The sequence below is a fragment of the Staurois parvus genome, unplaced genomic scaffold, assembly GCF_062004578.1.
Source record: "Staurois parvus isolate SC_StPar_1 unplaced genomic scaffold, SC_StPar_1.0 ptg000796l, whole genome shotgun sequence".
NCBI lineage: Eukaryota > Metazoa > Chordata > Amphibia > Anura > Ranidae > Staurois > Staurois parvus.
In genome coordinates, this window is record NW_028318592.1 from 731,865 (window position 1) to 758,087 (window position 26,223).

The 26,223-nt window shown below is 42.8% G+C and overlaps 1 protein-coding gene across 1 annotated transcript in view; it reads left to right on the forward strand.

Moving 5' to 3' along the window:
* LOC149444247 (receptor-type tyrosine-protein phosphatase beta-like) overlaps positions 1-26,223 on the forward strand; it is a 162,798-nt gene that overhangs the window by 25,620 nt on the left and 110,955 nt on the right. The window contains exons 7-10 of the mRNA XM_089654758.1: positions 7,758-8,036; positions 19,245-19,517; positions 22,404-22,658; positions 23,457-23,735. Of these exons, the coding sequence (XP_089510884.1) occupies positions 7,758-8,036; positions 19,245-19,517; positions 22,404-22,658; positions 23,457-23,735 (1,086 nt within the window). The remainder of the gene's footprint in view (positions 1-7,757; positions 8,037-19,244; positions 19,518-22,403; positions 22,659-23,456; positions 23,736-26,223) is intronic.

The following is a 26,223-nucleotide window of genomic DNA, read 5'->3' on the forward strand; positions in this document are numbered from 1 at the left end:
TAGTAATTCATCCCCCTTAGTAATTAATCCCCCATATAGTAATTAATCCCCCATATAGTAATTCATCCCCCATATAGTAATTCATCCCCCATAGTAATTAATCCCCCATATAGTAATTCATCCCCCATATAGTAATTCATCCCCCATAGTAATTCATCCCCCATATAGTAATTCATCCCCCCTATAGTAATTCATTCCCCATAGTAATTCATCCCCCATATAGTAATTCATCCCCCATATAGTAATTCATCCCCCATAGTAATTCATCCCCCATAGTAATTAATCCCCCATATAGTAATTAATCCCCCATATAGTAATTCATCCCCCATATAGTAATTAATCCCCCATATAGTAATTAATCCCCCATATAGTAATTCATCCCCCATATAGTAATTCATCCCCCATAGTAATTCATCCCCCATATAGTAATTCATCCCCCATATAGTAATTCATCCCCCATATAGTAATTCATCCCCCATATAGTAATTCATCCCCCATAGTAATTCATCCCCCATAGTAATTCATCCCCCATATTAATTCATCCCTCATATAGTATTTCATTCCCCACAGTACTATTCCCCCCCCAAGTAGTAAGCCAAGTCCCCCCTGTGTCAATTCACTTACCTTTGCTCCGCACGTTCCTCTCGCCGTGTTCCCACGCCGTTCCGGTCTTCAGGGCAGACTGTGAGAGGAGCCTAGCTCCCCTCCCCTCACGTTCGTCACGCTGCCCCGCCTACACACATCCTGACAGCCACATCCGCGGGCCGGATTAAAAGGTCCGCCGGGCCGTATACGGCCCGCAGGCCGTAGTTTGCCCATTGCTGTCCTAACTTCTCAGGCTCTCTCACTCTTGAGACTTCCAAACCCTCCTCCAGTTCAGTCACTAGTTGCCTCAGCTCTCTCAGTCCTGCTGACTTGTGGAGTTGTCCCAACTCTCCCAGTCTTATGGGTAGGGAATCTCACCTACATGGGGTACTGTTACCCAGTAGTTTACCTCTCCTGGCTGGAGAACGCATCCACTGTATATCCACACAAAGCCTCTGTCTCAGAATGGGAGCCTTGAGCTATGGTCAGACCTGGCTTATAACGAATCTGCATTCATACGGCTTGCAGGTCTCCAGTAAGACCTGGACATAGGACTTGAGACTTCTTCCCACCCAAATCTCTTTGAAGTCTCCAAGCTCCAGAACCTGAACTGGGATTACCAATCCCGGAGAAAACCGAAAGCCCAGTTTTCTCCATTCAGAAACAATACTCTGGTGTTTTGCACTCTTCTTTAGGCCTCATGCACACTACAGCTCAAAAGTGCCTGTTTTACAGGCGTTTGACTTTTTTATTCTATGCCTCTCAATGCCCCTCCATGTTAGCCTATGTGCCTATACACACATAGGCATTTACAGGCGTTTAGAAGCACGAGCGATTAGAGGCAGAAAAAAAAACATCACTTTCGCATTCTGAAGAGGAGTGTTTGGGCTGAAAAAGCATGCACGAATGAAGCTTTCCAACGCGGCTTTTCTCCTAGGCGTCCTTCAGAGTACAGTGTGCATGGAGCCTTAGACTACTTTCACACTGAGGAGTTTTTGAAGCGTTTTTGAATTAAAAAAAAGCACCTGAAAAGCTCAAGAAAAATGTTTCCCTATGTATGTTTTCACACTGGGACGTTGCAGTGTAAAAAATCCTGCTTGCAGCATCTTTGGAGCATGTTTGTTCAGTTTAACCATTTCCATACTGGGCACTTTTACCCCCTTCCCTCCCAGGCCATTTTTCAGGTTTCAGCGCTCTCACATTTTGAATGACAATTGCGCGGTCATACAACATTGTACCCAAACTAAAATTTTATCATTTTCTTCACACAACTAGAGCTTTCTTTTGGTGGTATTTAATCACCGCTGGGGTTTTTATTTTTTGCTAAATTAACAAAAAAAGACCAAAAATGTTGAAAAAAAACCCCACGTTTTTCTTTGTTTCTGTTATAAAAATTTGCAAATAAATAATTGTTCTTCATAAATTTAGGCCGAGATGTATTCTGCTACATGTCTTTGGTGAAAATAACCCAAATTAGGATGTATTTTTTAGTTTGTAGGAAAGTTATAGAGTTCACAAACTATGGTACAGATCTGAATATTGATCAATCCTGAAGTACTGACAGCCAATCTAATTTCTTGAGGTCCAAGAATGTCAGAACAGTACAGATATCCCCCAAATGTCAGAACAGTACAGATATCCCCCAAATGTCAGAACAGTACAGATATCCCCCAAATGTCAGAACAGTACAGATATCCCCCAAATGTCAGAACAGTACAGATATCCCCCAAATGACCCCTTTTTGCAAAGTAGACAGTCCGACGTACTTCATAAGAGGAATGGCGAGTTTTTTGAAGTTGAATTTTTTTTTTTTTGTCATAATTTTTCGGAAAATGAAAAAATTAAAAAAATTATTTTCACAATTTTTTTTTTACATACTGTCACCAGTGCAGTACAGCGTCATCATATAACTGGCATGCCGGTGATCAGGGACACTGACTGGTGACAGTATGGAAAAAAAAAATATATTTTTTTTTATTTTTTATTATTTTAAATTTTTTATTACATTTTTTTGATTTTTTTAGATTTTTTTTCATATTTCACTTTGACCAAATTAGTACAATGTTACCATAGTAACATTGTACTACTTTGGGGAAGTGATCAGTATTTTTTTTTTTACACAATTTGCTTATAGCAAAGAATTACTTTGCTATAAGCAAGCATTTACCTGAATGACAGCGATTCATTCAGGGTTTTTTTTTTTTTTGTGCTTAGCTGTGATTTGGCCACGGCTAATCACATGATACAGCTGAGCTGTGATTGGCCCAGCTTGTGCATGTGCGGCGTCCACCCGGAATGCAGAAGGATTTTGCTGGCCACCAAACAGCCATTGGCCGGGTGGCTAATGGTTAAAAAAATGCCCCAAAATCATCTCTTACCATTGAAATCAAAGGAAAGTGCCTCAAAAATGCCTCTGAGAAGTGATTTTGGAGCAGTTTTTAACCTCCCTGGCAGTATTCCTGAGTGTAGCTCGGGGTAAAGTTTCAGTACCACAAGCGGTGACCCTGAGCTACACTCGGGAATACACTGCAGCGTTGCTCCGGGATCCCTTCTGCACTTACCTTGTCCTGCACTCCCGCGATGTCCCCCCTGCAGTGTCCCCTGTAATGTCCTCCGGCTGATGCTGGTATCTCTCTTTCGAGTTCCGTTCCCTGCGACATTGGGACGTACGGGGGACGGAACGGCGGGAAATTAAAAAATGTGAAAAAGTGACATTCACTAAAATCACATAGTATAGCATTCCTGTATCAAACCATTTCACATACATTTTGTCCCGAGTGCTTTGTCCGGCGCCCTGCCTGCATTTTTACTGTTTTTTCTGCCTGGAAACTGAGAAACGTCCATGGCGTCCAAAAAGCGTCCCTTTAGGTCAAAAGCGGTTTTAGACCGGCTAGAGAACAGCGATAGTAAATCAGAACCACTTGCAGAATTGAGTGATAATGATTCGTGGGGGAAATCCGTCATCAGACACTGAAAACGATTCTGCGACTTTGCTCAGCGATGTGCGAACTTGGCGTCTATTTCACATTTCAGTGTTTTTGGTTTGATTATATTATTGAATTAAATGTATTATTATATTATTATTTTTTATGATTATTTATTAAATTATAATTTATGATTTTGTGTTTCAAATTTTATCCTACCCGGGATGTTTACTAGACTCTTGTTCGGACAGATTTCAGTGAGTTATTCCTAAAAATTACAGGCCTACAATAAAAAACTACATATTTCCATGCAAAAAAATGTACCGCTTTGAGCACAGAAATATGGACATAATCAGACCACTAGGGAGGTTAAGTCACGTGTCCTTTGAAAACCGCTCAGAAAGCACGGCAAAAGCGCAGTAAAAACGTGACAAAAATGCATATGCGGTTTTGCCATGTTTTTGCGGTGGATCAGTGTGAAAGTAGCCTTAGTGCGCATCCTGTGTGTCTTCTGCCTATCCTCATCCAGGGCCTAGCACTGTCACACCACATATAAATGCAGAACATGCTATAGGGCGCTCTCATGCTAGTGGGTCCCTCTGAAAAGCAATTTGCAATCAGATCACGTTTAAGAGCACATTTGACAGCCATTGAGGAGGTATTATAAAGCCTCCTCACCCACCATCTAATTTAATCCTGTAATGCCGTACTGTGGTGTCGCACGTAGGTGCAATCGCAGTCACATTAAACTCAATGGGCGAGCTTGACAGGCGGTCTTGTCAAATTATGCTCCCAGAGTTAAAAATGCTGAGGTCAAAAAGAAAAGCATCACAGCTGCAGCATCTGTACAGACCTATCTAGCTGTACTTGGACAGTTTGGGTGGGTGGCTGGGGGGGGGGGGGTGGTAAAACCACAGCGAGGCTGCCAGTCTGAAAGAGCACTGATGCAAAATTTGACGGGTTGGAATCAATTTTTTTTTTCTTAGGATTTGAATGAAAGGGGACCATTGTAACCACCCTTATCATTGTTTTCTTCTATCTCACTGATTTTTTTTTTCTTACATTGTTATATTTTTAAACAGATCCTACCCACCAGGCAGCATAACATTTACTATGATAGCAACTAAGAATGTCACCTTAGCTTGGGGGGAGATACAGCAATTATGGGTGATGAAGGGGGTCAGGCGAAGAGATCAGATCTCGCACTCCTGATATGTGTGCTGTTCTTTCACGGACACAGCAGAGCAAGAACTGATCTTAATTAACCCCTTGCCCTCCTGAGGATTTTCCCCCCTTCCTGACCAGGCCATTTTTTCATTATGACGCTGCATTACTTTAACTGACAATTGCGCGGTCATGCAATGCTGCACTCAAATTAAATTTACGTCCTTTTTTTCCCACGAATTGAGCTTTCTTTCGGTGGTATATGATCCCCTGTGCATTTTTTATTTTTTGCTCTATTAAAAAAAAAAAGACCGACAATTTTGAGAAAGAAAAACATTTTTGACTTTTTGCTATTAAACATGTCCAGTAAAAAAAATTTAAAGAATCTAATTTTGTCATAAATTTAGGCCAAAATGTATTCTTCTCCATGTCTTTGCTAAAAATAAATCCCAAGACGTGTAAATTAATTGGTTTATGTGAAAGTATAGCGTTTACAAATGGCGGTATAGATAAAGGAATTTTTTTTTCTTAACTATGTGCAGGAAGTGTTTTACTGGGGGCTATGTGTTGGTGATTCACTGCAAGCATACTGCTCTGGATGGCTGTGCTGTGCAGAGCCATCCAGAGCAGTGTGCCCAAGCTGACAGAGAGGAGGACTGTTAGTAAACAAAGCAGTCCTCCTTCCTGTCGGAGATGTTTGATATCTACCGGGTGCCGGTGGGGAATCACTGGACCCGGTGATTGACGGCCGTGGCTGAGAATGGCAATGAGCGCGCACCCCCTACCCGAAAAACGCAAAATCACGTATATATACATGATTTTGTACACCCCTGACGCCCTGTAGCAGTGTATCTGCTATAGGGCGGCGGGGAAGCAGTTAAAGGCATCCCAAGTGTGGTAAACACACCAAAAACTACGGTAATGCACCTTGCTTCACTCGAAAAAACGTTCTAGAGCTTTTCTGTGGAGATTGTTGCATGTATGGCAGACTGTTCAAGTGAATGGGCTGCCCTATTTGTGTTGAGTGAAAACACTCCAAAACGCCCAAAACAAACGCATGCGCAAATGTGAGTCTTCACTACGTGGAGATGTGAATGGAGAATGACAACCGAGTGTCTCCATCCACTCTCTCCTATGTACTTACACTATTGGCCAGTGTCTGTTGATATAGATATTTTTTCTTTTGATTTTTGATTTTATTTTAACCATTATTTTTACCATCCTTTTCCTTTCTAACTTTTTTTCACCCATCTAATTTTCTTTTTTCATTTATTTATCGTTCCCATCCATTCATCTTCCATATTTAATCTCCACAATTTTTTTCCCCTCCGTTTTCATTTTTTTTTTTTCTTCTCTTGTAAATTTCCCCGTTTTTCTCCGTGACTCTCCATCCATTTATATTCTAATCTAATTATCATCTTACATCTTACAACAATGGTTCAATCACTTGTTTAATCACATATGCCTCCCATCTCCGTATAAAAACAACATCGTTCTTCCACCTCCCCCTGCTTGATAAAGGAGCGCACTTCCACCTTCGCAGGCCAGCGCATGCTCCGAAACGCGTCGCAGTGCATTCTGGGTCTCTGACGTCATCACGGCCACGCCGCCGCTGCATTTCAGCGTGCGTTCCATCCGGATCTGAAGGGAGGACGTGCATGCCGGCCGGCTCCTCAGCTGCTCCCCTCCAGCCACCACGCTGCTCCAGCGACACGCTGACTACACCATCTTCCCTTCTGATGACAGCTCTTCACCCTGTACACCCATCTGACCGATGTTACAACCTACTATGGTTTTTTAAATGCTTATATTTACCTCAACCATGTGAGTGTTTCTACCTTTCAACCTTATAATGAGGGAGGTGTGGTCCAGAGTGGTGAACACACCCTATCACACCCTCTTCTGTGATGCAACAAGGAAGTGAAGGCCTCTGGGAGGTGGCCTACAGCAAGTGAATGCTGAGATATCATCTAGGAAATGATGCAATCTGAAAATCCGTTCAAAATCTCACATAAAATTCCGTTCAAAATCTCACATAAACTGACAAACAAACTTCCTGTGGATGAGGTAAGTGAGAGAAAAGCACATTGGGATGGCTGGGCCAGAAATGGCATTGGAAAACGCTTCTATTTGTTATGAAAGGTGAAATTCTACCCAAAAAGGTGAACTTCACTTCAGTGTGTCAAATCACTCACAAACACCTGCAGGCTCCATCTTTGCAACATTGCCAAGATACGTACCTTCCTCACCCTTGACACCACCAAACTTCTAGTACACTCCCTCATCATCTCACGCCTTGACTACTGCAACTCCCTCCTCACCGGCCTACCCAAGTGCAGGCTCTCCCCGCTCCAGACCATCCTGAACTCAGCTGCCAGACTCATCCACCTCACCACCCGCTCCACCTCTGCCTCTCCCTCCACTGGCTCCCGATTGCCCAACGCATCAAATTTAAACTCCTAACCCTGACCTACAAAGCCGTTCACAACACTGCCCCTGACTACCTCACCAACCTGATCCCCAAGTACCGCCCTACCCGTACCCTTCGCTCCTCACAGGACCTCCTTCTATCCTGCTCCCTGGTCTCCTCCTCCCATGCACGACTGCAGGACTTCTCCAGGTCCTCCCCCATCCTCTGGAACTCACTGCCCCAATCCATCAGACTGTCGCCTTCCCTCTTCACATTCAGGCGCTCCCTCAAAACCCATCTCTTCAGGGAAGCCTACCCCACCCTCACCTAACGGCCATCCTCCCTCATTCCTCCCACCACTTCATCCCCCTCAGCCACTTCCTACTGTACCTTTACCCCCTCCCTCCTAGATTGTAAGCTCGAAAGAGTAGGGCCCTCTTACCCCTCGTACGTTGTTTGTTGTTGTTGTACTGTGCCATGTATTGTCCCCCCTATTGTACAGCGCTGAGCAAACCCTTTGGCGCTATATAAACTCGATGTAATAATAATAATAATAATAATAATAATAACTTATCCTTTAATTCCCTCCATTATATGTATTCCTATTAAAGCAGATTAATCTTCTTCCATCTCATTGATTTCTTTGTTTCTTACATTGTTATATTTCCACACAGATCCCACCCCACCAGGCAGCATAACCTTTAATATGACAGGAACTAAGACTGTCACCTTATCTTGGGGAGATCCAGTAAATATGACCGGAGTGGTGAAGTCATATAATATAACTTACTGGAATACTTCTTCTCCTTCAATCATTGCTGGAACTGTGACAAGCAACACAACAAATGTCACCCTTCAAAGCTTAATATCGGGGACCAATTACACCATCTCTGTGGTGACGGTTGGAGCCTGGGGGTATCAGAGCACGCCTGTGATTGGATCGGTCTGTACAAGTAAGTTTTTGCTCCTTATAAAAGCTATATTTAAAAAGTGTTATAGGTCAGTTTTCCTGTATGAGTTTGAAAATGAAAGAGGGCCTGTCAGTGTTTTGAAAAATTCTTGTGAGAGTCCAGGTTCCCAAGCCCCTTCATTTGCTCAAGAGGCAAGAGTTACCAAGCAAGGATATATCTGTCCATGCTGCTGAACTCTGCTTCAATGCTGGGAATTCATTCCTGAAGTGTAGTTGAAGTTGATCTTCTGGGTCCCCCACAGCGCCCACCGGTTCATTTTGCTGAGCTCCACGTCATTACAGGAGAGAGTAGAGCCATGGAGGAACCAGATGCTTAACCCCTTGACGCAGACGTAACACAAATATGAAGCCTCACAGAACTGGGCTTTTTTCTGTGGGGGCTGCATATTTGCGTACCTGTCTTTGACCGCGGTGTCACTGAGAGCACCGGGTCCCGTTCTAACGATCGGGACCCGGGACTCCCGATTCTGGGTCACCTGATCGCTGTGATAGCCTCTGATTCTCTGATTGGCTATCACAGTGATCAGTCACTGTACAGCCCAGCCCCTTGTTTTTTTTCTCTATGAATGGAGAAGAGGATTACATTGTATCTCTCTAACTCCTGGCATAGAGAGAAAAAAAATGTTTGTAAAAAAAAAAGAAAAATGAAAAAGATAAATAAATATTAAAAAATAAAATAATAAATAAAAGATACCGAGATAAAGATTTGATCTAGTTCACTGCCAGGGTGAGTGTTTGGGTCAAGCTCAGGGGCAAAGGTCATGGTCAAAGGTCAGGATTTTAAAAAACATTTGGTGTCAGTTAGTGTCAGTGTGTTTTAGATAAAAAGAAAAAGAAAATGCGCACTATTGTTTCTGGGCTGTACAAACAACATACACATATATGGTATCGCTGCGATCATCAAGAGCTGGAGAATTTATTTTGGGTTATTCTTTGGTGGTAGGTTATGGTAGTAACAAGAAATACACAGCTAAATAAAAAAAATATTTTTTTACTATTTTGGGCCAGTTTTCCTTTGATAATAAACAAAAAAATCAGGAGATATCCATTACCATTTACCACCAAATGAAAGTCCAATTTGTCCTGAAAAAAAAAAACGCGGTATAATTCACCTGGATGTACAAAGTAGTTGTGATGATATGTACGGTTTTACTAACACGTGTCAACGTTGCAGAATTGTGCTTAGGCATTTAGATTTGTTTTACCCTTAGGCGTGAAGGGGTTAAAATAACCAGAAATGTTGGTTTCCCAGCAGACTTCAGAGGTTAATTTGCATCATCAGTGTGGTGTTTGGCAGTAAAGGGCAGATGGAATGCATATGAGGACACCTTACATGTCATATTTAACATATTCACGCCGACAGTACACAAATGTGCGGCCTCACGGCCGCTGGGGCTTGGTGCACATGTGTCGGTGTCCCACGGAAAGGTTCCGATCTCTCCTTGCGATCGGGACCTTTCTGATCATGTGACTGTTGTGACAGCCAGTCACGGCAGTCACATGACCCTAAACCCCGCCCTCCTTCTGGCGTCAGAAACCCCTTAAAGAGCCAGGAGGCACCAGCGTGAAGGGATTAACCATTTCAATACCGGGCAATTTTACACCTTCCTGCCCAGGCCATTTTTCAGGTTTCAGCGCTCTCACACTTTGAATGACAATTGCGCGGTCATACAACATTGTACCCAAACTAAAATTTTATCATTTTCTTCAAACAACTAGAGCTTTCTTTTGGTGGTATTTAATCACCGCTGGGGTTTTTATTTTTTGCTAAACAAAAAAAGACCAAACATTTTGAAAAAAAAAAACACGTTTTTCTTTGTTTCTGTTATAAAAGTTTACAAATAAATAATTGTTCTTCATACATTTAGGCCGAGATGTATTCTGCTACATGTCTTTGGTGAAAATAACCCAAATTAGGATGTATTATTTAGTTTGTAGGAAAGTTATAGAGTTCACAAACTATGGTATAGATCTGAATATTGATCAATCCTGAAGTACTGACAGCCAATCTAATTTCTTGAGGTCCAAGAATGTCAGAACAGTACAGATATCCCCCAAATGACCCCTTTTTGCAGAGTAGACAGGCCGACGTACTTCATAAGAGGAATGGCGAGTTTTTTGAAGTTGTGTTTTTTTTTGTCATAATTTTTCAGAAAATTAAAAAAATTATTTTCACTATTTTTTTTTTACATACTGTCACCAGTGCAGTACAGCGTCATCATATAACTGGCATGGCGGTGAACAGGGACACTGACTGGTGACAGTATGAAAAAAAAAATATATATATATTTTTTTTTAATTTTTTATTACATTTTTTTTAAGATTTTTTTTTCATATTTTACTATGACCAAAGTAGTACAATGTTACCATAGTAACATTGTACTACTTTGGGGAAGTGATCAGTATTTTTTTTTTTTTTTTTTTACACAATTTGCTTATAGCAAAGAATTACTTTGCTATAAGCAAGCATTTACCTGAATGACATCGATTCATTCAGGGTTTTTTTTTTTGTGCTTAGCTGTGATTTGGCCACAGCTAATCACATGACATGTACTAGGCACTAGTATATAATGGATGGCATGAATGAAGCCATCCATTGTATACAACTGTCATGTGACCTGCTGCGTATGTGCGTACTGCGCATGTGCGGGAGCACGCCAAATGGCGTGCGCTCGGAAAGCTGAAGCATTTTTGCGGCCGCCAAACGGCTATAGGCCGGGCGGCTAATGGTTCAAGATAGATGATTTTCCTCTTTAACATGCTACTGCATGTTCAATGTAATAGTAATTATGAGTATCACTACCCCGAAGATGTAGTTGCACTGTAAACAGTAAGCATCTAACTAGCACTGAAGTCATCCATCTTTGAATATGATGTACAAGATCTCCCTTCACTTCCAGAGCACAGGTGGAGGACAAAGAACCCTCAGAGGTTTCCCCCATTACACAGATTGCTTTGCACTAAGCCTCAGAGAAGACACTGGGGGATTTACTAAAACTGGAGAGTGCAAAATCTGGTGCATCTCTGCATTGAAACCAATCAGCTTCCAGGTTTTATTGCCAAAGCTTAATTGAACAAGCTGAAGTTGGAAGCTGATAGAAACAAAAATAAATCGTGCGCTGCTAAATAACTAAACGAATAAAGAGTAAAAAGCTGCTGCAGACACGCATTGTGTGTAGCCATAAAAAACTAAATAAAAAAAAAGTAAAAGTGTCACGCTGCTAACAAAAGACAAAGAATATACAGACAAGAACGTGATTAATAGACCCAAAAGATGATGAAACATAAATAATAAATAGAATGTCTTCAAATAATCCAAGTGGGTGAAATATCTTCCTGCTGATGATTGCACCCAAATTCCCAGTGCTGTAAATCTTCAATAAACGTGAATCACCACAGTGAATACAATCTTCCAGGTGGACTCTCACCTTCTCACATGGACCTGTATGTGAACACAGGTCAGAAAAACATCTCCCCTATTAGTGGGGGTAACACATAACTTGCTCCTCTGTGGACAATCTTCCCGTTATGAATCACTGCTGGACCTTCACATATGGCACCTGATTTCAGTACAGCCAGCTCTGTGGATAAAGCTCGACAACCACAAAGAAGACCATAGTGCAGTAGGCGTCTTTAAAAGGCAAATAATTTATTAAGGCATATGAACTCACATGGTAACAATGTCAAAAAAGCATAAAAAGCAACAGCCAAAGCAATCAAAGGAGAGCAAAATCCTGCCTCTCGGATTGGCGTTGGAGCACTGATGTCACCCGACTCCTCCCCACGCGTATCGTCACACACCACGTGACTTCATCAGCTGCCCCTGATGGAGGAGGGAACCTGATGGCCACACATCCTCCCCCTAGACTTCAGGGTAGACCCGAGGACCTACACCCTCCATCCAGTGAGAAAAACAATACACACAAAAGTGAAAGGTGACAAAACATGGGGAGAAAAAAAAAAAAAAGAATAGTGGCCGTGCATTGTGCACTGACTAGGCCCTGAGGCCTGGTAGTAAACATTTCCTTGGACCATGGGCTAGGCCATAGAGGCGCAGTTCAGAAAAAGTTTTAGCGCCGTGACCATGTGCTCGTTCACACCATGGTTTCCCCACGCCAAAGTGTTACTAAGAAGTCCCCTGCGACAACCATACCCAGGGGGCACAGACACCGCGGACTCTCTGCCTTCCCACCTCACGGCCAGACAGGGTAGACACTTTCAAATCAAGAAGAACTGTGCCCCTCCAGTGTTCCTGGGGCAATTACTCCTGTGCCCCAACTGTCTGTGGGTGCCCCAGTTTCTGCTCTAGCCAGTACTAGCCTTCAGAGCCCCCATCATACCAGCAGGGATACTTTACATCCAGCCATTCCTACCAAAAAGCAAGAATGACGGTGGAGCACCCATACTGGACACTGATAAGAACAGATCCTACCCTTGATCTTAGCCAAAAGCCCAAGAAGCGAAGTGAGGTTAGAAGATGATTGACCACCATGCACAGCTGCACCTGATTTTGAGTACTCAAGCTTTATTAAATCCCCCCATGCATTGGTTCTTTGCCCACTCTAAAGCCAGACACTAATATGGCGATGATGATGTATGGTTTTGGCAAGTTCATGCCTCCTCCATGTGCTGGATTAATCGCTTCCGCGCCACCCTATAGCAGAAATACTGCTACAGGGCAGCACGGGTGTGCAAAATCACGTATATATACGTGATTTTGCAGTTCCGGGTAGGGGGTGCTCGCGCCCTACCTACGCTGCCATTTGCGGCCTCGGCTGTCAATCACTGGGTCCTGGCTGGTGATTTCCCGCTGGCACCTGGCGATCTCTGAGGATTTCCAACGGGGGAGAGACTTGTATGTGAACAATACTGATTTCTCCTGTCAGCTCCTGCACACTGCTTTGTATGGCTCTGCATAGCAGAGCCATACAAAGCAGTGTGCTTATTGTGAAACACACACACAGCACACATAGTAAAACAGCACACAGTTAACCCTTTGATTGCCAGTTCCATTGTTGAGATAAGTCATTGATCGCCACCATTACTAGTAAAAAAATGTTTTTCAATCCCAGTATCTATACCGCCATTTGTAGACGCTATAACTTTCACGTAAACCAATTAATTTACACATATTGGGATTTTTGTTAGCAAAAACATGTAGTAGAATACATTTTGGCCTAAATTTATGCCGTAATTTGATTTTTTAAATTTTTTACTGGACATGTTTAATAGCAAAAAGTAAAAAATATAGTTTTTTTCAAAATTGTCTGTCTTTTTTTGTTTTTAGCGCAAAAAATAAAAACCGCACAAATCAAATACCACCGAAAGAAAGCTCTATTTGAGGGGGAAAAAAAGGACATAAATTTCATTTGGGTGCAGCGTTGCATGGCCGCGCAATTGTCAGTTAAAGTAATGCAGTTTACCAAAAAGATGTAGCAGAATACATTTTGATCTAAATTTTTGAAGAAATTTTTTTTTAATTTTTTTAATTGGATATGTTTTATAATAGAAAGCAAAAAATATTGTTTTTTTTTTTCAAAATTGTCGGTCTTTTTTTGTTTATAAAACAAAAAGAAAAATCCACAGAGGTGATCAAAAACCACAAAAAGAAGCTCTATTTGTGGGGGAGAAAAGGACATAATTTTCATTTGGGTGCAGCGTTGCATGACCGCGCAATTGTAAGTTAAAGTAACGCAGTGCCGTATTGCAAAAATTGGCCTGGTCAGGAAGGGGGGGGGGGAAATCCTCTGCAGGGCAAGTGGTTAAGCTTGGTACACACACTAATGCAGGCCACAGATGGGGAGAAAAACGGCTGATTTTTCTTTTAAAAAACGAAAAATCAGTCGTTCAAGCGGCCGGCGTTACCAGCAATGGTAAAAAAAAAAAAAAAAAATCGGCCGATTTTCATCCCGTCTACAGCCGGCAAAATGTGCCCCTGCAGAGAGCTCTGCTATTTCTTTGACAGTTCTTTGACATTTATAGCGGTTGCAACATTGTATCTATTTGTTTCCATTTAGGATACAGATGTTTTTATTCGGAAACAAATAGATACAATGTTGCAACCGCTATAAATGTCAAAGAACTGTCAAAGAAATAGCGGAGCTCTCTGCAGGGACACTTTTTGCTGGACTGAAATTCCTCTTATTTTTCATCCTACTTCTTCTTCTTCTTCTTCATCATCATCCTCTTCTTCTTCTTCATCATCATCATCCTCCTCTTCTTCTTATTCTTCTTCCTCTTCATCATCATCCTCTTCTGCTTCATCATCATCATCCTCTTCTTCTTCATCATCTTCATCATCCTCTTCTAATTCATCATCTTCATCATCCTCTTCTTCATCTTCATCATCCTCTTCTTCATCATCATCATCATCATCTTCTTCATCATCATCCTCTTCTTCTTCTTCTTCATCATCATCCTCTTCTTCTTATTCATCATCATCCTCTTCTTCTTCATCATCATCCTCTTCTTCTTCATCATCATCATCATCCTCTTCTTCTTCTTCATCATCATCATCCTCTTCTTCTTCATCATCATCCTTTTATTCTTCTTCATCATCATCATCATCATCATCCTCTTCTTCTTCATCATCATCATCTTCTTCATCATCATCATCATCCTCTTCTTCTTCTTATTCTTCATCATCCTCTTCTTTATCTTCTTCTTCTTCATCATCCTCTTTATCTTCTTCTTCCTCTTCTTCTTTTTCTTCTTTTTATCTTCCTCTTGCAGGTCACTGCTCATGGGAAGATTTTTTTATTGGTAAAAAAACGGCCGATTTGCCCATCATTGCCGCAAAAATCGGCCGATCGGCAAAATCGGCCGTTTTTTTTTCCAACTTTACCGATAAAAATAATGTGCCAAAATACCGAAAAACGGCCGAACAAATAGCCCACTAACGATCCGAAAATCGGCCGATTTTATTTTCGGCCGAGAAATCGGCCGATTTTCGACCCATCTATGGCCTGCATAAGTTTTGTTTTTGTTCAAGACAGCTGGGCTGAATGAAAAAAACTAACAGATCTCCAGTACCAACACAACTCATGTTGGTGTGGCAATCTCCCCCGCTGTACTTTTGAACTCTAATAGAGAAACTCTTCCTTCCCCGCCAAAACACATTGATCAGTGCTCGCAGCCAATGGCTGCAAGTGCTGATTGGATCCTGGTCGGATACTGGTTTTCCAGTTTGCCTGTTCGACAGAAGCCAGCTTCTATAGAACAGACAGCTGTACACATGGGCCAAAAGTTGGATGGTTCAGCACAATTTTCAGCTCATGTGTATCAGGCTTTATACAGGAAGACACATACCATACCCTGCCAGACCCCCCCCCCCCCCGCACCTTACGGACTAGAAGACAGCCAATGATGACTTCACTCGCTCTAAGGCCCCATGGGACTTTTCTGAACGATAGAAACTGACTGCTGGAAAACGTAGGTTAAAAACCGTCTGTTTAGCTGCGTTTACATAACGCATTTATGCGTGTTTGCGTTTAGAAGCGTTTTTTAAAGATAAGCTCTGGCACTTAGATCCCTTCCAGGACTTGCATGTCTAAAAAAAGCCCCCAGAAGGATCTTTACTCACAATGTCCCAAGAGCTGTCTGCCACTCAGCATCCATACATAGATTCTCAGTGAGGGGGATAAAATATCCTTCTCCAGACCAGGACTCCAGGATGCTGCCCTCCAGTAAATAATATTTTAAGAAATCATCTTCAGGCCATTAGCCCAGCTCCTGCTGAGGCCCAGACTGCAATTTCTTGTCTCACTGACTCTCTCCTAGGGGCAGCAGCCCCAGGAGAACTGGAAGCCTTCCTGGAGAGGAAAGAGCACTCGGCTTGAAACCTTTATCACCTCCCCAGCCGCCTTCTGGATGCCTCCTTCCAGGGATTGCCTGGGGCATGAAAAATATTCATGCTGGTCTTTTGAATCTCCCTGCCCTATGTTCTGGAAGCTTCTCCCGGAATCAGGTTGGAGAAATCAAACACTAAGCTCAGGAAACCCTCTCCTACATGGGGTACTGTCACCCCCTTCTTCAGAGATAAACCCACCAGCACAACCACTGCCAACTATATGTATACCAAATCAAAAGTGCATCAGAACTAAAATAACGATGAATATAAAAAATTCTATAAATTCATAAATTCATTGCATTTCCTTATATAAATAAATAAATAAATAGTGACCAAAAACTATATATATACGCAATGCTGCACCCATAAAGTGTTTAAATAAATGCAGTGCAGTATCCACTGTGTTCTTTTATTGATACTATGTAAACATTTTGATGGTTAAAGCAATTTTAAGGGTTAATTTTTTTTTTTTGGGGGGGGGGGGGGAATAATAAACATGTCTATACTTACCTACTATGTGTAGTGGTTTTGCACAGAGCAGCCTGAATCCTCCTCTTCTCTGTTCCCCTGCTGGCCCCCCCTCCTGTCGGGTGCCCCCACAGAAAGCAGCTTGCTATGGGGGCACCTGCTGCGCCATGTGTCCATTTACACACGGAGCCGTGGCTTGACCCCACCCCCTCTCTCTCTCCTCATTGGCTGACTGGCTGTGATTGACAGCAGTGGGAGCCAATGGCTCCTGCTTGGTGTCTGAGCCAGTGAGGAGGCAGAGACCCGGGACAGCTGAGGCTGTCACTCACATCGCTGGATCTTGATAGGGCTCAGGTAAATATTGAGGGGGCTGGGGGGGGGATGCTGCACACAGAAGGTTTTTACCTTCATGCATAGAATACATGAAGGTAAAAAATCTTCAGCCTCTGCAATCACTTTAATTTGTGTGCTAATAACAGGTGATCTGGATTGATGGATTTTTGTCATTAGTATTGTAGTCCACCTCTGACCCTGTCTGAGGCTGTGTAACTGCCCCTTCCTGTAGGTGTCAACAATTGTAGTGTGTGTGTATATATATATATATATATATATATATATATATATATGTGTGTGTGTGTGTGTGTGTGTGTGTGTGTGTGTATCAGTGGATGTTCTGATGGGTTTAGATCTGAAGAAAGGGGTGCATTCCCCAAAAAGTTTCAGCTTGCCAGTGCAGCATCTCGATGTGTTTACCCATGCTATTCCCCCACTACAGTGAGATTTAGTGTCATACAAAGCTTGTATACATTCATTTTTGTGAGTATCCATTTGGCTGTATGTTTTTGTTTTATACAATAAACCTTCAGTAATGCGCTAGGCACGGGCACCCTCCTGTGTGCTCTTTTACAATTTTCTACTAGATTTCCGGATCTGAGGAGGGCAGCATTGATGAAGCGTACCTGAAGGTTGCTATTTCATTGCCTTTGATGATCCACTGCACAAGTGGACTTTAAGGCAGAACTCTGGAAGTGTTTTTGTGCTAGCTGCTGAACTCTGCTTCAATGTTGGCAATTCATCCCTGAAGTCAAGTTTATCTTCTGGGTCCGCCATCTCCCACCAGTTCATCCTGCTGACCTCCACATCATTACTGGAGAGAGTAGAGCCATGGAGGAACCAGTAAGAGCTGCAGGAACCCAGACACCTGACAATACCAGAAGCAATGGTTTCCAGTAGATGTCAGAGGATGATTTTACAGCATCAGTGCGGTATTTTCCAACTTGTATTCTGGGGTAAACTTCCAGAATTTCTTGACCCTCCACCTCTGCTTTGTAAGAGGAAGGAGACCTTACAGGTCATATTCAAAGGCAGGTACATTTCTATGTTTTTTAAAGGTTTCCTCAGAATGCTACTGCATCTTCAATGTAATAGTAATTATGGGAGTATAACTACACAGAAGGTATAGTTGCGCTTTAAACAGCAAGCATCCGAACTCTGTTTCTGCGCTGGGAAATCATCCCCTGAAGTAAAGTTGAAGGTGATCTTCTGGGACCCCCATAGGGCCCACCGGTTGAACCTGCTGACCTCCATGTCGTTTCAGGAGAGATTAGAGCCATGGAGGAATCAGTGAGAGCTGAGAGAACCCAGTTGCTTTACATTACCAGAAGTTTTGGTTTTCCGTAGATGTCAGAGGATGATTTTACAACATCAGTGTGGTATTTTCCAACTTGTATTCTGGGGTAAACTTCCAAAATTTCTTGACCCTCCACCTGTGCTTTGGAAGGGGAAGTAGACCTTACAGGTCATATTCAAAGACCTATGACTTTCTATGATCGCTAAAGGTTTCCTCAGAATGCTACTGCATCTTCAATGTAATAGTAATTATGGGAGTATAACTACAACTACACAGACGATGCACTTTCATTGTAAACAGCAAGCATCTAGCTAGCACTGAAAGTCACCCATCTTTGAATATGACATGCAAGATCTCCCTTCACTTCCAGAGCACAGGTGGAGGACAAAGAATCCTCAGAGCTTTCCCCCATTACACAGATTGCTTTGCACTAAGCCTTGGGAGGAGACTGGTTCCTTATCCATTCTAAAGCCAGTACTGTTATGGCGGTAATGATGTATGGTCTTGGTAGGTGCATGCCTCCTCAATGAGCTGGATTAAATAGTGAATTGCACACTGGAATGCATCTCTTGACAGCCAGGAAAGCTTCAAAGACTGCTCTCTATTTGGGCAGTGGTATCCCCTTGACACACCTTTTTGAAGTCCATTGGACTTCAGCACTTGCGGTCAGAGCATGCAGATCAACATGGACCGAATTCACATTACCCCGCCCCAAAGACAGCCCATATCACACACAGCTGTCTAGATGCGGACATGGCAGAGTGCTGTGGCATACACAGGAAGACACTCTACCGCACCCTGAGAGCCCCTCCCACCTACACCTTATAGGCCAGGAAACAGCCAATGATGACATCACTGGCTCTAAAAGAGGCGGTATCTCCTAAGTGAGAAATCCTAAATGTAAATTTTTCTCAGAGAATTGCTTGCAGAGTTAACGAGGAGAATTATAAAAATGTTGTAACAACTTTAGCTGCCTAAACTTTAACTTCAGAGTTACAATATGATGTTAGATTTAAAACACAATCATACACTAAGATTTTCTGATTTTGAAGGGAAGGGATGAGGACAAGAAGAGATCTCCTTATATACATATATATTACTGCTCTTAGTAAAGATATGGAGCTTTTCTCTTTGGCTGTTTTTTTCTGTTGATTGTGATTTATTACATTGTAATTTCTATATCACACTTTGCATGTAACTGTTCTTACTCTGGTTATTATTATGACTTTTTCCTTTATCCACAGAACCGATATCTGTGACATCACCGCAGATTGTTGCCAAAACTACCAATTCTATGTCCCTGAACTGGACACAACCAACTGAGTATCAGAGCTCATACACCTACAGGGTGCAGACCAATGTAACCTCATCATCTACACTGATAAATACTACAACAGTGAGCAGTCCATCAGCTACGATAGGAAATCTGACAGCGGGAGAGACGTATACATTCACTGTATATACAATATCTGCCTGCAACATACAATCAGACCCCACACCTATAACTGACTGCACCCGTAAGTACTGCCAAACAGGAGAAACAACCATAAAAGCCCTTGCCAGCAAACACACTGGTCCTTGTTTGTCAAAGTTTCTGCAGGTAGTCCCTGTTATTCACTACAGGCAATCTTCTCCCCATCATTCTCTAATTCTGGTACTGTGAAATATATATATATATACACACACACAGTATATATTGTGATGTTCGGGAATTCAGCTCAATGGTAGAAGCATTTGTAGTGAATCCATGCCAGTCCGGACTGGTTTCAAGGCTTGCCAGCCCACTTTTATTGAAAAGTCCACAGAATTACAGAACAGTTGCCCATGCAGGAGATTGTTACAATCAATGCAGGTAACAGAAAGATACCCAACCACCTGGCTCTCTCTTCATCAGCACTGCTGATCTCTGTCACTGATTCCTCAGATGGTCTCACCCAGCTCTCCTGGCTCACCCAGCCTGTAGTTACAGCACATACAAACAGCTGTATGGGTTCACTCCCCGGATTTTCAATAGGGGATCTCCTGGCACCCTGAGTTCTCATTCCTCTGAGACCCCCAGATTTTTGCAGTCCCCTGGACTCACCTAGTTGCCTCATCTCTCCCAGTTCCCCATACTTGCTTAGCTGTCCTGACTCTCAGTCCTGTGGGTACGGAAACTCTCCTCCAACATGGAGTGCTGACTCCTGAGTAGAGTACCTTTCCTAATGGGAGTACATCTGTCTCGTGGATGGAGCACGCACCTGTCTCCTGATGGGAGTTCTGAGCTTTGGCCAGGCCACACTGACACAGCCTGCAGGTCTCCAGTAAGAGCTGGACACGGAATTGAAGGCTTCATCCCACCCAAGACGCTTTAAAGCCTTTGAAGTCCAGACCCTGATCTGTGATTACAAAACCCAGAGAAAAATGAAAACCAAGTCTTCCCCTCTCAGACACAATACTCCGAAGCCCCTCAAGCTGTACCTTTTGAGAATGCTGTGTGTCTTCTTTCTGTCTATACTCTTATAGTGGCAGGGTCTAGCACTGTCACAGAAAAAGAAAAAAAAAAATTTCTTGCCATTTAATATTCCACATTTCATTGCCAACAAAATATTCCACGGTCAACTGCTAGTGGTACTATAACAACGTGGAAGCAACTGGGAACAACAGCAACTCAGCCACCAAGTGGTAGGCCACGTAAAATGACAGAGCGGGGTCAGCACATGCTGAAGCGCACAGTGCGCAGAAGTCATCAACTGTCTGCGGAGTCAATAGTTAAAGACCTCCAAACTTCATGTGGCCTTCAGATTAGCACAACAATAGTGTGTAGAGAGATTCATGGAATGGGTTTCCATGGCTGAGCAGCTGCATCCAAGCCTTACATCACCAAGTGCAATACAAAGCGTCGGATGCAGTGGTGTAAAGCACGCCACCACTGGACTTTAGAGCAGTGGAGACGTGTTCTCTGGAGTGACCAATCACGCTTCTCTGTCTGGCAATCCGATGGAGGTGTCTGGGTTTGGTGGTTGTCAAGAGAACAGTTCTTGCTTGATGCATTGTGCCAAGTGTAAAGTTTGGTGGAGGGGGGATTATGGTGTGGGGCTATTTTTCAGGGGAGTTCCAGTGAAGGGAACTCTTACGGTGTCAGTATACCAAGACATTTTGGACAATTTCACGCTCCCAACTTTGTGGGAAGAGTTTGGGGATGGCCCCTTCCTGTTCCAACATGACTGCGCACCAGTGTACAAAGCAAGGTCCATAAAGACATGGAGGAGCCAGTTTGGGGTGGAGGAACTTGACTGTCCTGCACAGAGTCCTGACCTCAACCCCATAGAACACCTTTGGGATGAATTAGAGCGGAGACTGCGAGCCAGGCCTTCTCCTCCGACATGTGTGGCTGACATCACAAATACGTTTCTGGAAGAAAGGTCAAACCTTCCCATAGACACCCTCCTAAACCTTGTGGATGGCCTTTCTAGAAGAGTTGAAGCTGTTATAGCTGCAAAGGGCGGGGCTATCTCAATATTGAACCCTACGGGCTAAGACTGGGAGGCCATTATAGTTCATGTGCGTGGAAAGGCCGGCGGCCCAATATTTTTGGCAATATAGTGTGTGTATATATATATATATATATGTATATACACACACACATACACACAGTATATACAACATTTTTACAAGTGAAATGTGAAGTATGGGCTTAAAAAAATATCCATACTCACCTCTATGCTGCAACTGTGCCACATCTGCTTTAAGACCACCTAGAAATGGGAACTGAATGATCACATGACTTCTGATCACTCTTTGCTCAGAGCAGGGAGCAGTGATTGTCAGACTAGAGCGCCCGGCTGGGGAGGGGGCAGGTGCACCTGGCTCCATCTTTCAGCATCATGGAGGGACAGTATAGGATCCTGTCATTCACCCTCCCTTTCCTCTCCCCTCATCCATTCAGAAAACATCTTTTATATTTTTCCCCACAGAATGCAAGGCGTTCTGTAAATGGATCAGGCGAGATGAGGGAAGGGGGAGGTAAATGACAGGATCTCCCCTTGTCCATTCACAGTGGACTCTGACCTTCTTTTTGAAAGAGTATTTGCCATGATTTTACTGGGTATGGACTATTCTGAGATACCTTTCTGCCCAGTCTGGATCCTCCTTAGAGGGGGGCTTTATTTTTCCCTACTTTCCCCAGGCAGATTACACCACATCTGGTGGCAATTTTAGCTATTAGTACAAACTAAATTCCTCTGAATGGTGTAGATATACAGCGGCAGATAGAGGATCTCTAGAACCGTATGGCACAGTTTTCAGCCTAATCACTCCTATGGCCCCCCATCTTCCTTGTAGAACCTCTGCACCCTTGGAAAAAAAAATCTACGTATATCCTTTTTTTCTTTTTCTAATTATTACATTTTTTTTCCTGTTAGTCCCCGGACAAGCTGTTGGTGCCACGGTGAACAGTTACACGTCGGTGAATTCTCTGGTGGTGAACTGGACGGCACCATCAGGAAAAGTGTCTAATTATAACGTCACTATAACAGGAGACGTCAATAACACAATACAGAGTAACACGACACAAGTCAATGTTACCGGATTATCACCAGGAAGAGTCTATAATGTAACAATACTGACAGTCAGCAGTTCCTGCAGCCAGGCAGCCCCATCGCTGTCACAGGCTACATGTAAGTATGATCAAGGTCACGTGACTTCAATGTTCTGTCAAAGTTAAAAAAAAAAGCAAAAGTGTGTAATTTCACTGATTGTTACAAAAAAAGTTTGTTCAAAGACAAGTGTACCAAAAGTATTGAATGCTGATAAAGTCATTAGTTTAAAGGCTATGTTCGCCTTTCAGGGAAAAATAAGAAATACACATATTTTTGCAGAAAATAAAAATTGCATTTGTTATTTTTCCCTGCAGGAGCCTACAGAGCATTGCAACCATGATAAGTGGATCGCAAGTGCAATGCTAGGGTCCTGCACAGTCTCCCTCCAGCTTTCTTGCAAATACCTCTCTTCAGGCTGTCAGTTTAAAAGCTGGAGGAAGAATGAATGAGCTGCAAGGGTTTTCTTTATTAAGCACTACATGTGGCTGCATTGGAGAAGGACCCCCTCCTCCTGTCATAGGAAAGGTGTGGGGGGGTGAGGGGGCACTGCTGGAACATGTTACAAGACACACCCTAAATATGGTCGTAACATGTAATATATTCCACGGGTGGTGAACCTATACTTTAACTAATTTAAAATGTTTTTTTTAATTTCACATATCTTTTATTTATATTTTCCCACATATAAATTCAGACCCCACTGTATAGTAAAAGCTGATGGGTTGGGACAAAGTTGTTGTAATTTTAAGATTTGAACAATTTGAATAGAAGATTACCATTGTAAGCACCCTTAATATTTTATTCCTTTTGAAGCAGATGAATCTTCTTCCATTTCATTGATTTCTTTGTTTCTTACATTGTTATATTTCTACACAGATCCCACCCCACCAGGCAGCATAGCCTTTACCATGATAGGAACTAAGAATGTCACCTTATCTTGGGGAGATCCAGTAAATATGACCGGAGTGGTGAAGTCATATAATATAACTTATTGGAATACTTCTTCTCCGTCAATCATTGCTGGAACTGTGACAAGCAACACAACGAATGTCACCCTTCAAAACTTGATATCGGGGACCAATTACACTATGTCTGTGGTGACAGTCATACCCTGGGGGTATCAGAGCACGGCTGTAATTGGATCGGTCTGTACAAGTAAGTTTTTGCTCCTCTTAAAGTCTATGATTAAAAATTGTTACAGGTCATATGTCCTGCATGAGTCTGAAAATTAAAGATATTTTGAAAAAGTCTGAGTATCCAGATTCTCGAACCCCCTCATTTGCTCAAGAGGGAAAGGTTACCAGGCAAAGATATATCTGTCTGAACTCTGTTTCAGTGCTGGGAAATCATCCCTTGAAGTCAAGTTGACATCGATCTTCTGGGATCCCAACAGTTGATCCTGCTGACCTCCACATCATTACAGGAGAGATTAGAGCCATGGAGGAATCAGTGAGAGCTGCAAGAACCCAGTTGCTTAATATTACCAGAAGTTTTGGTTTCCGGCAGACGTCTCAGTATGATTTTACAACATCAGTGTGGTATTTTCCAACTTGTATTCTGGGGTGAACTTCCAAATTTTTTTGACCCTCAACCTCTGTTTTGGAAGGGGAAGGAGACCTTAGAGGTCATATTCAAATGACCTTTCTATGTTCGTTAAAGGTTTCCTCAAAATGCTACTGCATCTTCAATGTAATAGTAATTATGGGAGTATACAGTATTTCACAGAAGTGAGTACACCCCTCACATTTGTGTAAATATTTTATTATATCTTTTCATGTGACAACACTGAAGAAATGACACTTTCCTTCAATTTAAATTAGTGAGTGTACAGCTTGTATAACAGTGTTAATTTGCTGTCCCCTCAAAATAACTCAACACACAGCCATTAATGTCTAAACCGCTGGCAAAAAAAGTGAGTACACCCCTAAGTGAAAATGACCAAATTGGGCCCAAAGTGTCAATATTTTGTGTGGCCACCATTATTTTCCAGCACTGCCTTAACCCTCTTGGGCATGGAGTTCACCAGAGCTTCACAGGTTGCCACTGGAGTCCTCTTCCACTCCTCCACGACGACATCACGGAGCTGGTGGATGTTAGAGACCTTGCTCTCCTCCACCTTCTGTTTGAGGATGCCCCACAGATGCTCAATAGGGTTTAGGTCTGGTGACATGCTTGGCCAGTCCATCACCTTTACCCTCAGCTTCTTTAGCAAGGCAGTATTCGTCTTGGAGGTGTGTTTGGGGTTATGTTGGAATACTGCCCAGTGGCCCAGTCTCCGAAGGGAGGGGGTCAAGCTCTGCTTCAGTATGTCACAGTACATGTTGGCATTCATGGTTCCCTCAATGAACTGTAGCTCCCCAGTGTCGGCAGCACTCATACAGCCCCAGACCATGACACTCCCACCACCATGCTTGACTGTAGGCAAGACACACTTGTCTTTGTACTCCTCACCTGGTTGCCGCCACACACGCTTGACACCATCTGAACCCAATCAGTTTATCTTGGTGTCATCAGACCACAGGACATGGTTCCAGTAATCCATGTCCTTAGTCTGCTTGTCTTCAGCAAACTGTTTGCGGGCTTTCTTGTGCATCATCTTTAGAAGAGGCTTCCTTCTGGGACGACAGCCATGCAGACCAATTTGATGTAGTGTGTGGTGTATGGTCTGAGCGCTGACAGGCTGACCCCCCACCCCTTCAACCTCTGCAGCAATGCTGGCAGCACTCATACGTCTATTTCCCAAAGACAACCTCTGGATATGACGCTGAGCACGTGTACTCAACCTCTTTGGTCAACCATGGCAAAGCCTGTTCTGAGTGGAACCTGTCCTGTTATACCACTGTATGGTCTTGGCCACCGTGCTGCAGCTCAGTTTCAGGGTCTTGGCAATCTTCTTATAGCCTAGGCCATCTTTATGTAGAGCAAAACTTCTTTTTTTCAGATCTTCAGAGAGTTCTTTGCCATGAGGTGCCATGTTGAACTTCCAGTGACCAGTATGAGAGTGTAAGAGTGATATTACACCTGCTCCCCATTCACACCTGAGACCTTGTAACACTAACGAGTCACATGACAGCAGGGAGGGAAAATGGCTAATTGGGCCCAATTTGGACGTTGTCACTTAGGGGTGAACTCACTTTTGTTGCCAGCGGTTTAGACATTAATGGCTGTGTGTTAAGTTATTTTGAGGGGACAGCAAATTTACATGTTATACAAGCTGTACACTGACTATGTCACATTGTAGCAAAGTGTCATTTCTTCACATAGATGAAAAGATGGAATCAAATATTTACATACAGTCAGGTCCATAAATATTGGGACATGAACACAATTCTAACATTTTTGGCTCTATACACCACCACAATGGATTTGAAATGAAACGAACAAGATGTGCTTTGACTGCAGAATGTCAGCTTTAATATGAGGGTATTTACATCAGGTGAACGGTGTAGGAATTACAACAGTTTGCATATGTGCCTCCCACTTGTTAAGGGACCAAAAGTAATGGGACAGAATAATAATCATAAATCAAACTTTCACTTTTTAATACTTGGTTGCAAATCCTTTGCAGTCAATTACAGCCTGAAGTCTGGAACGCATAGACATCACCAGACGCTGGGTTTCATCCCTGATGATGCTCTGCCAG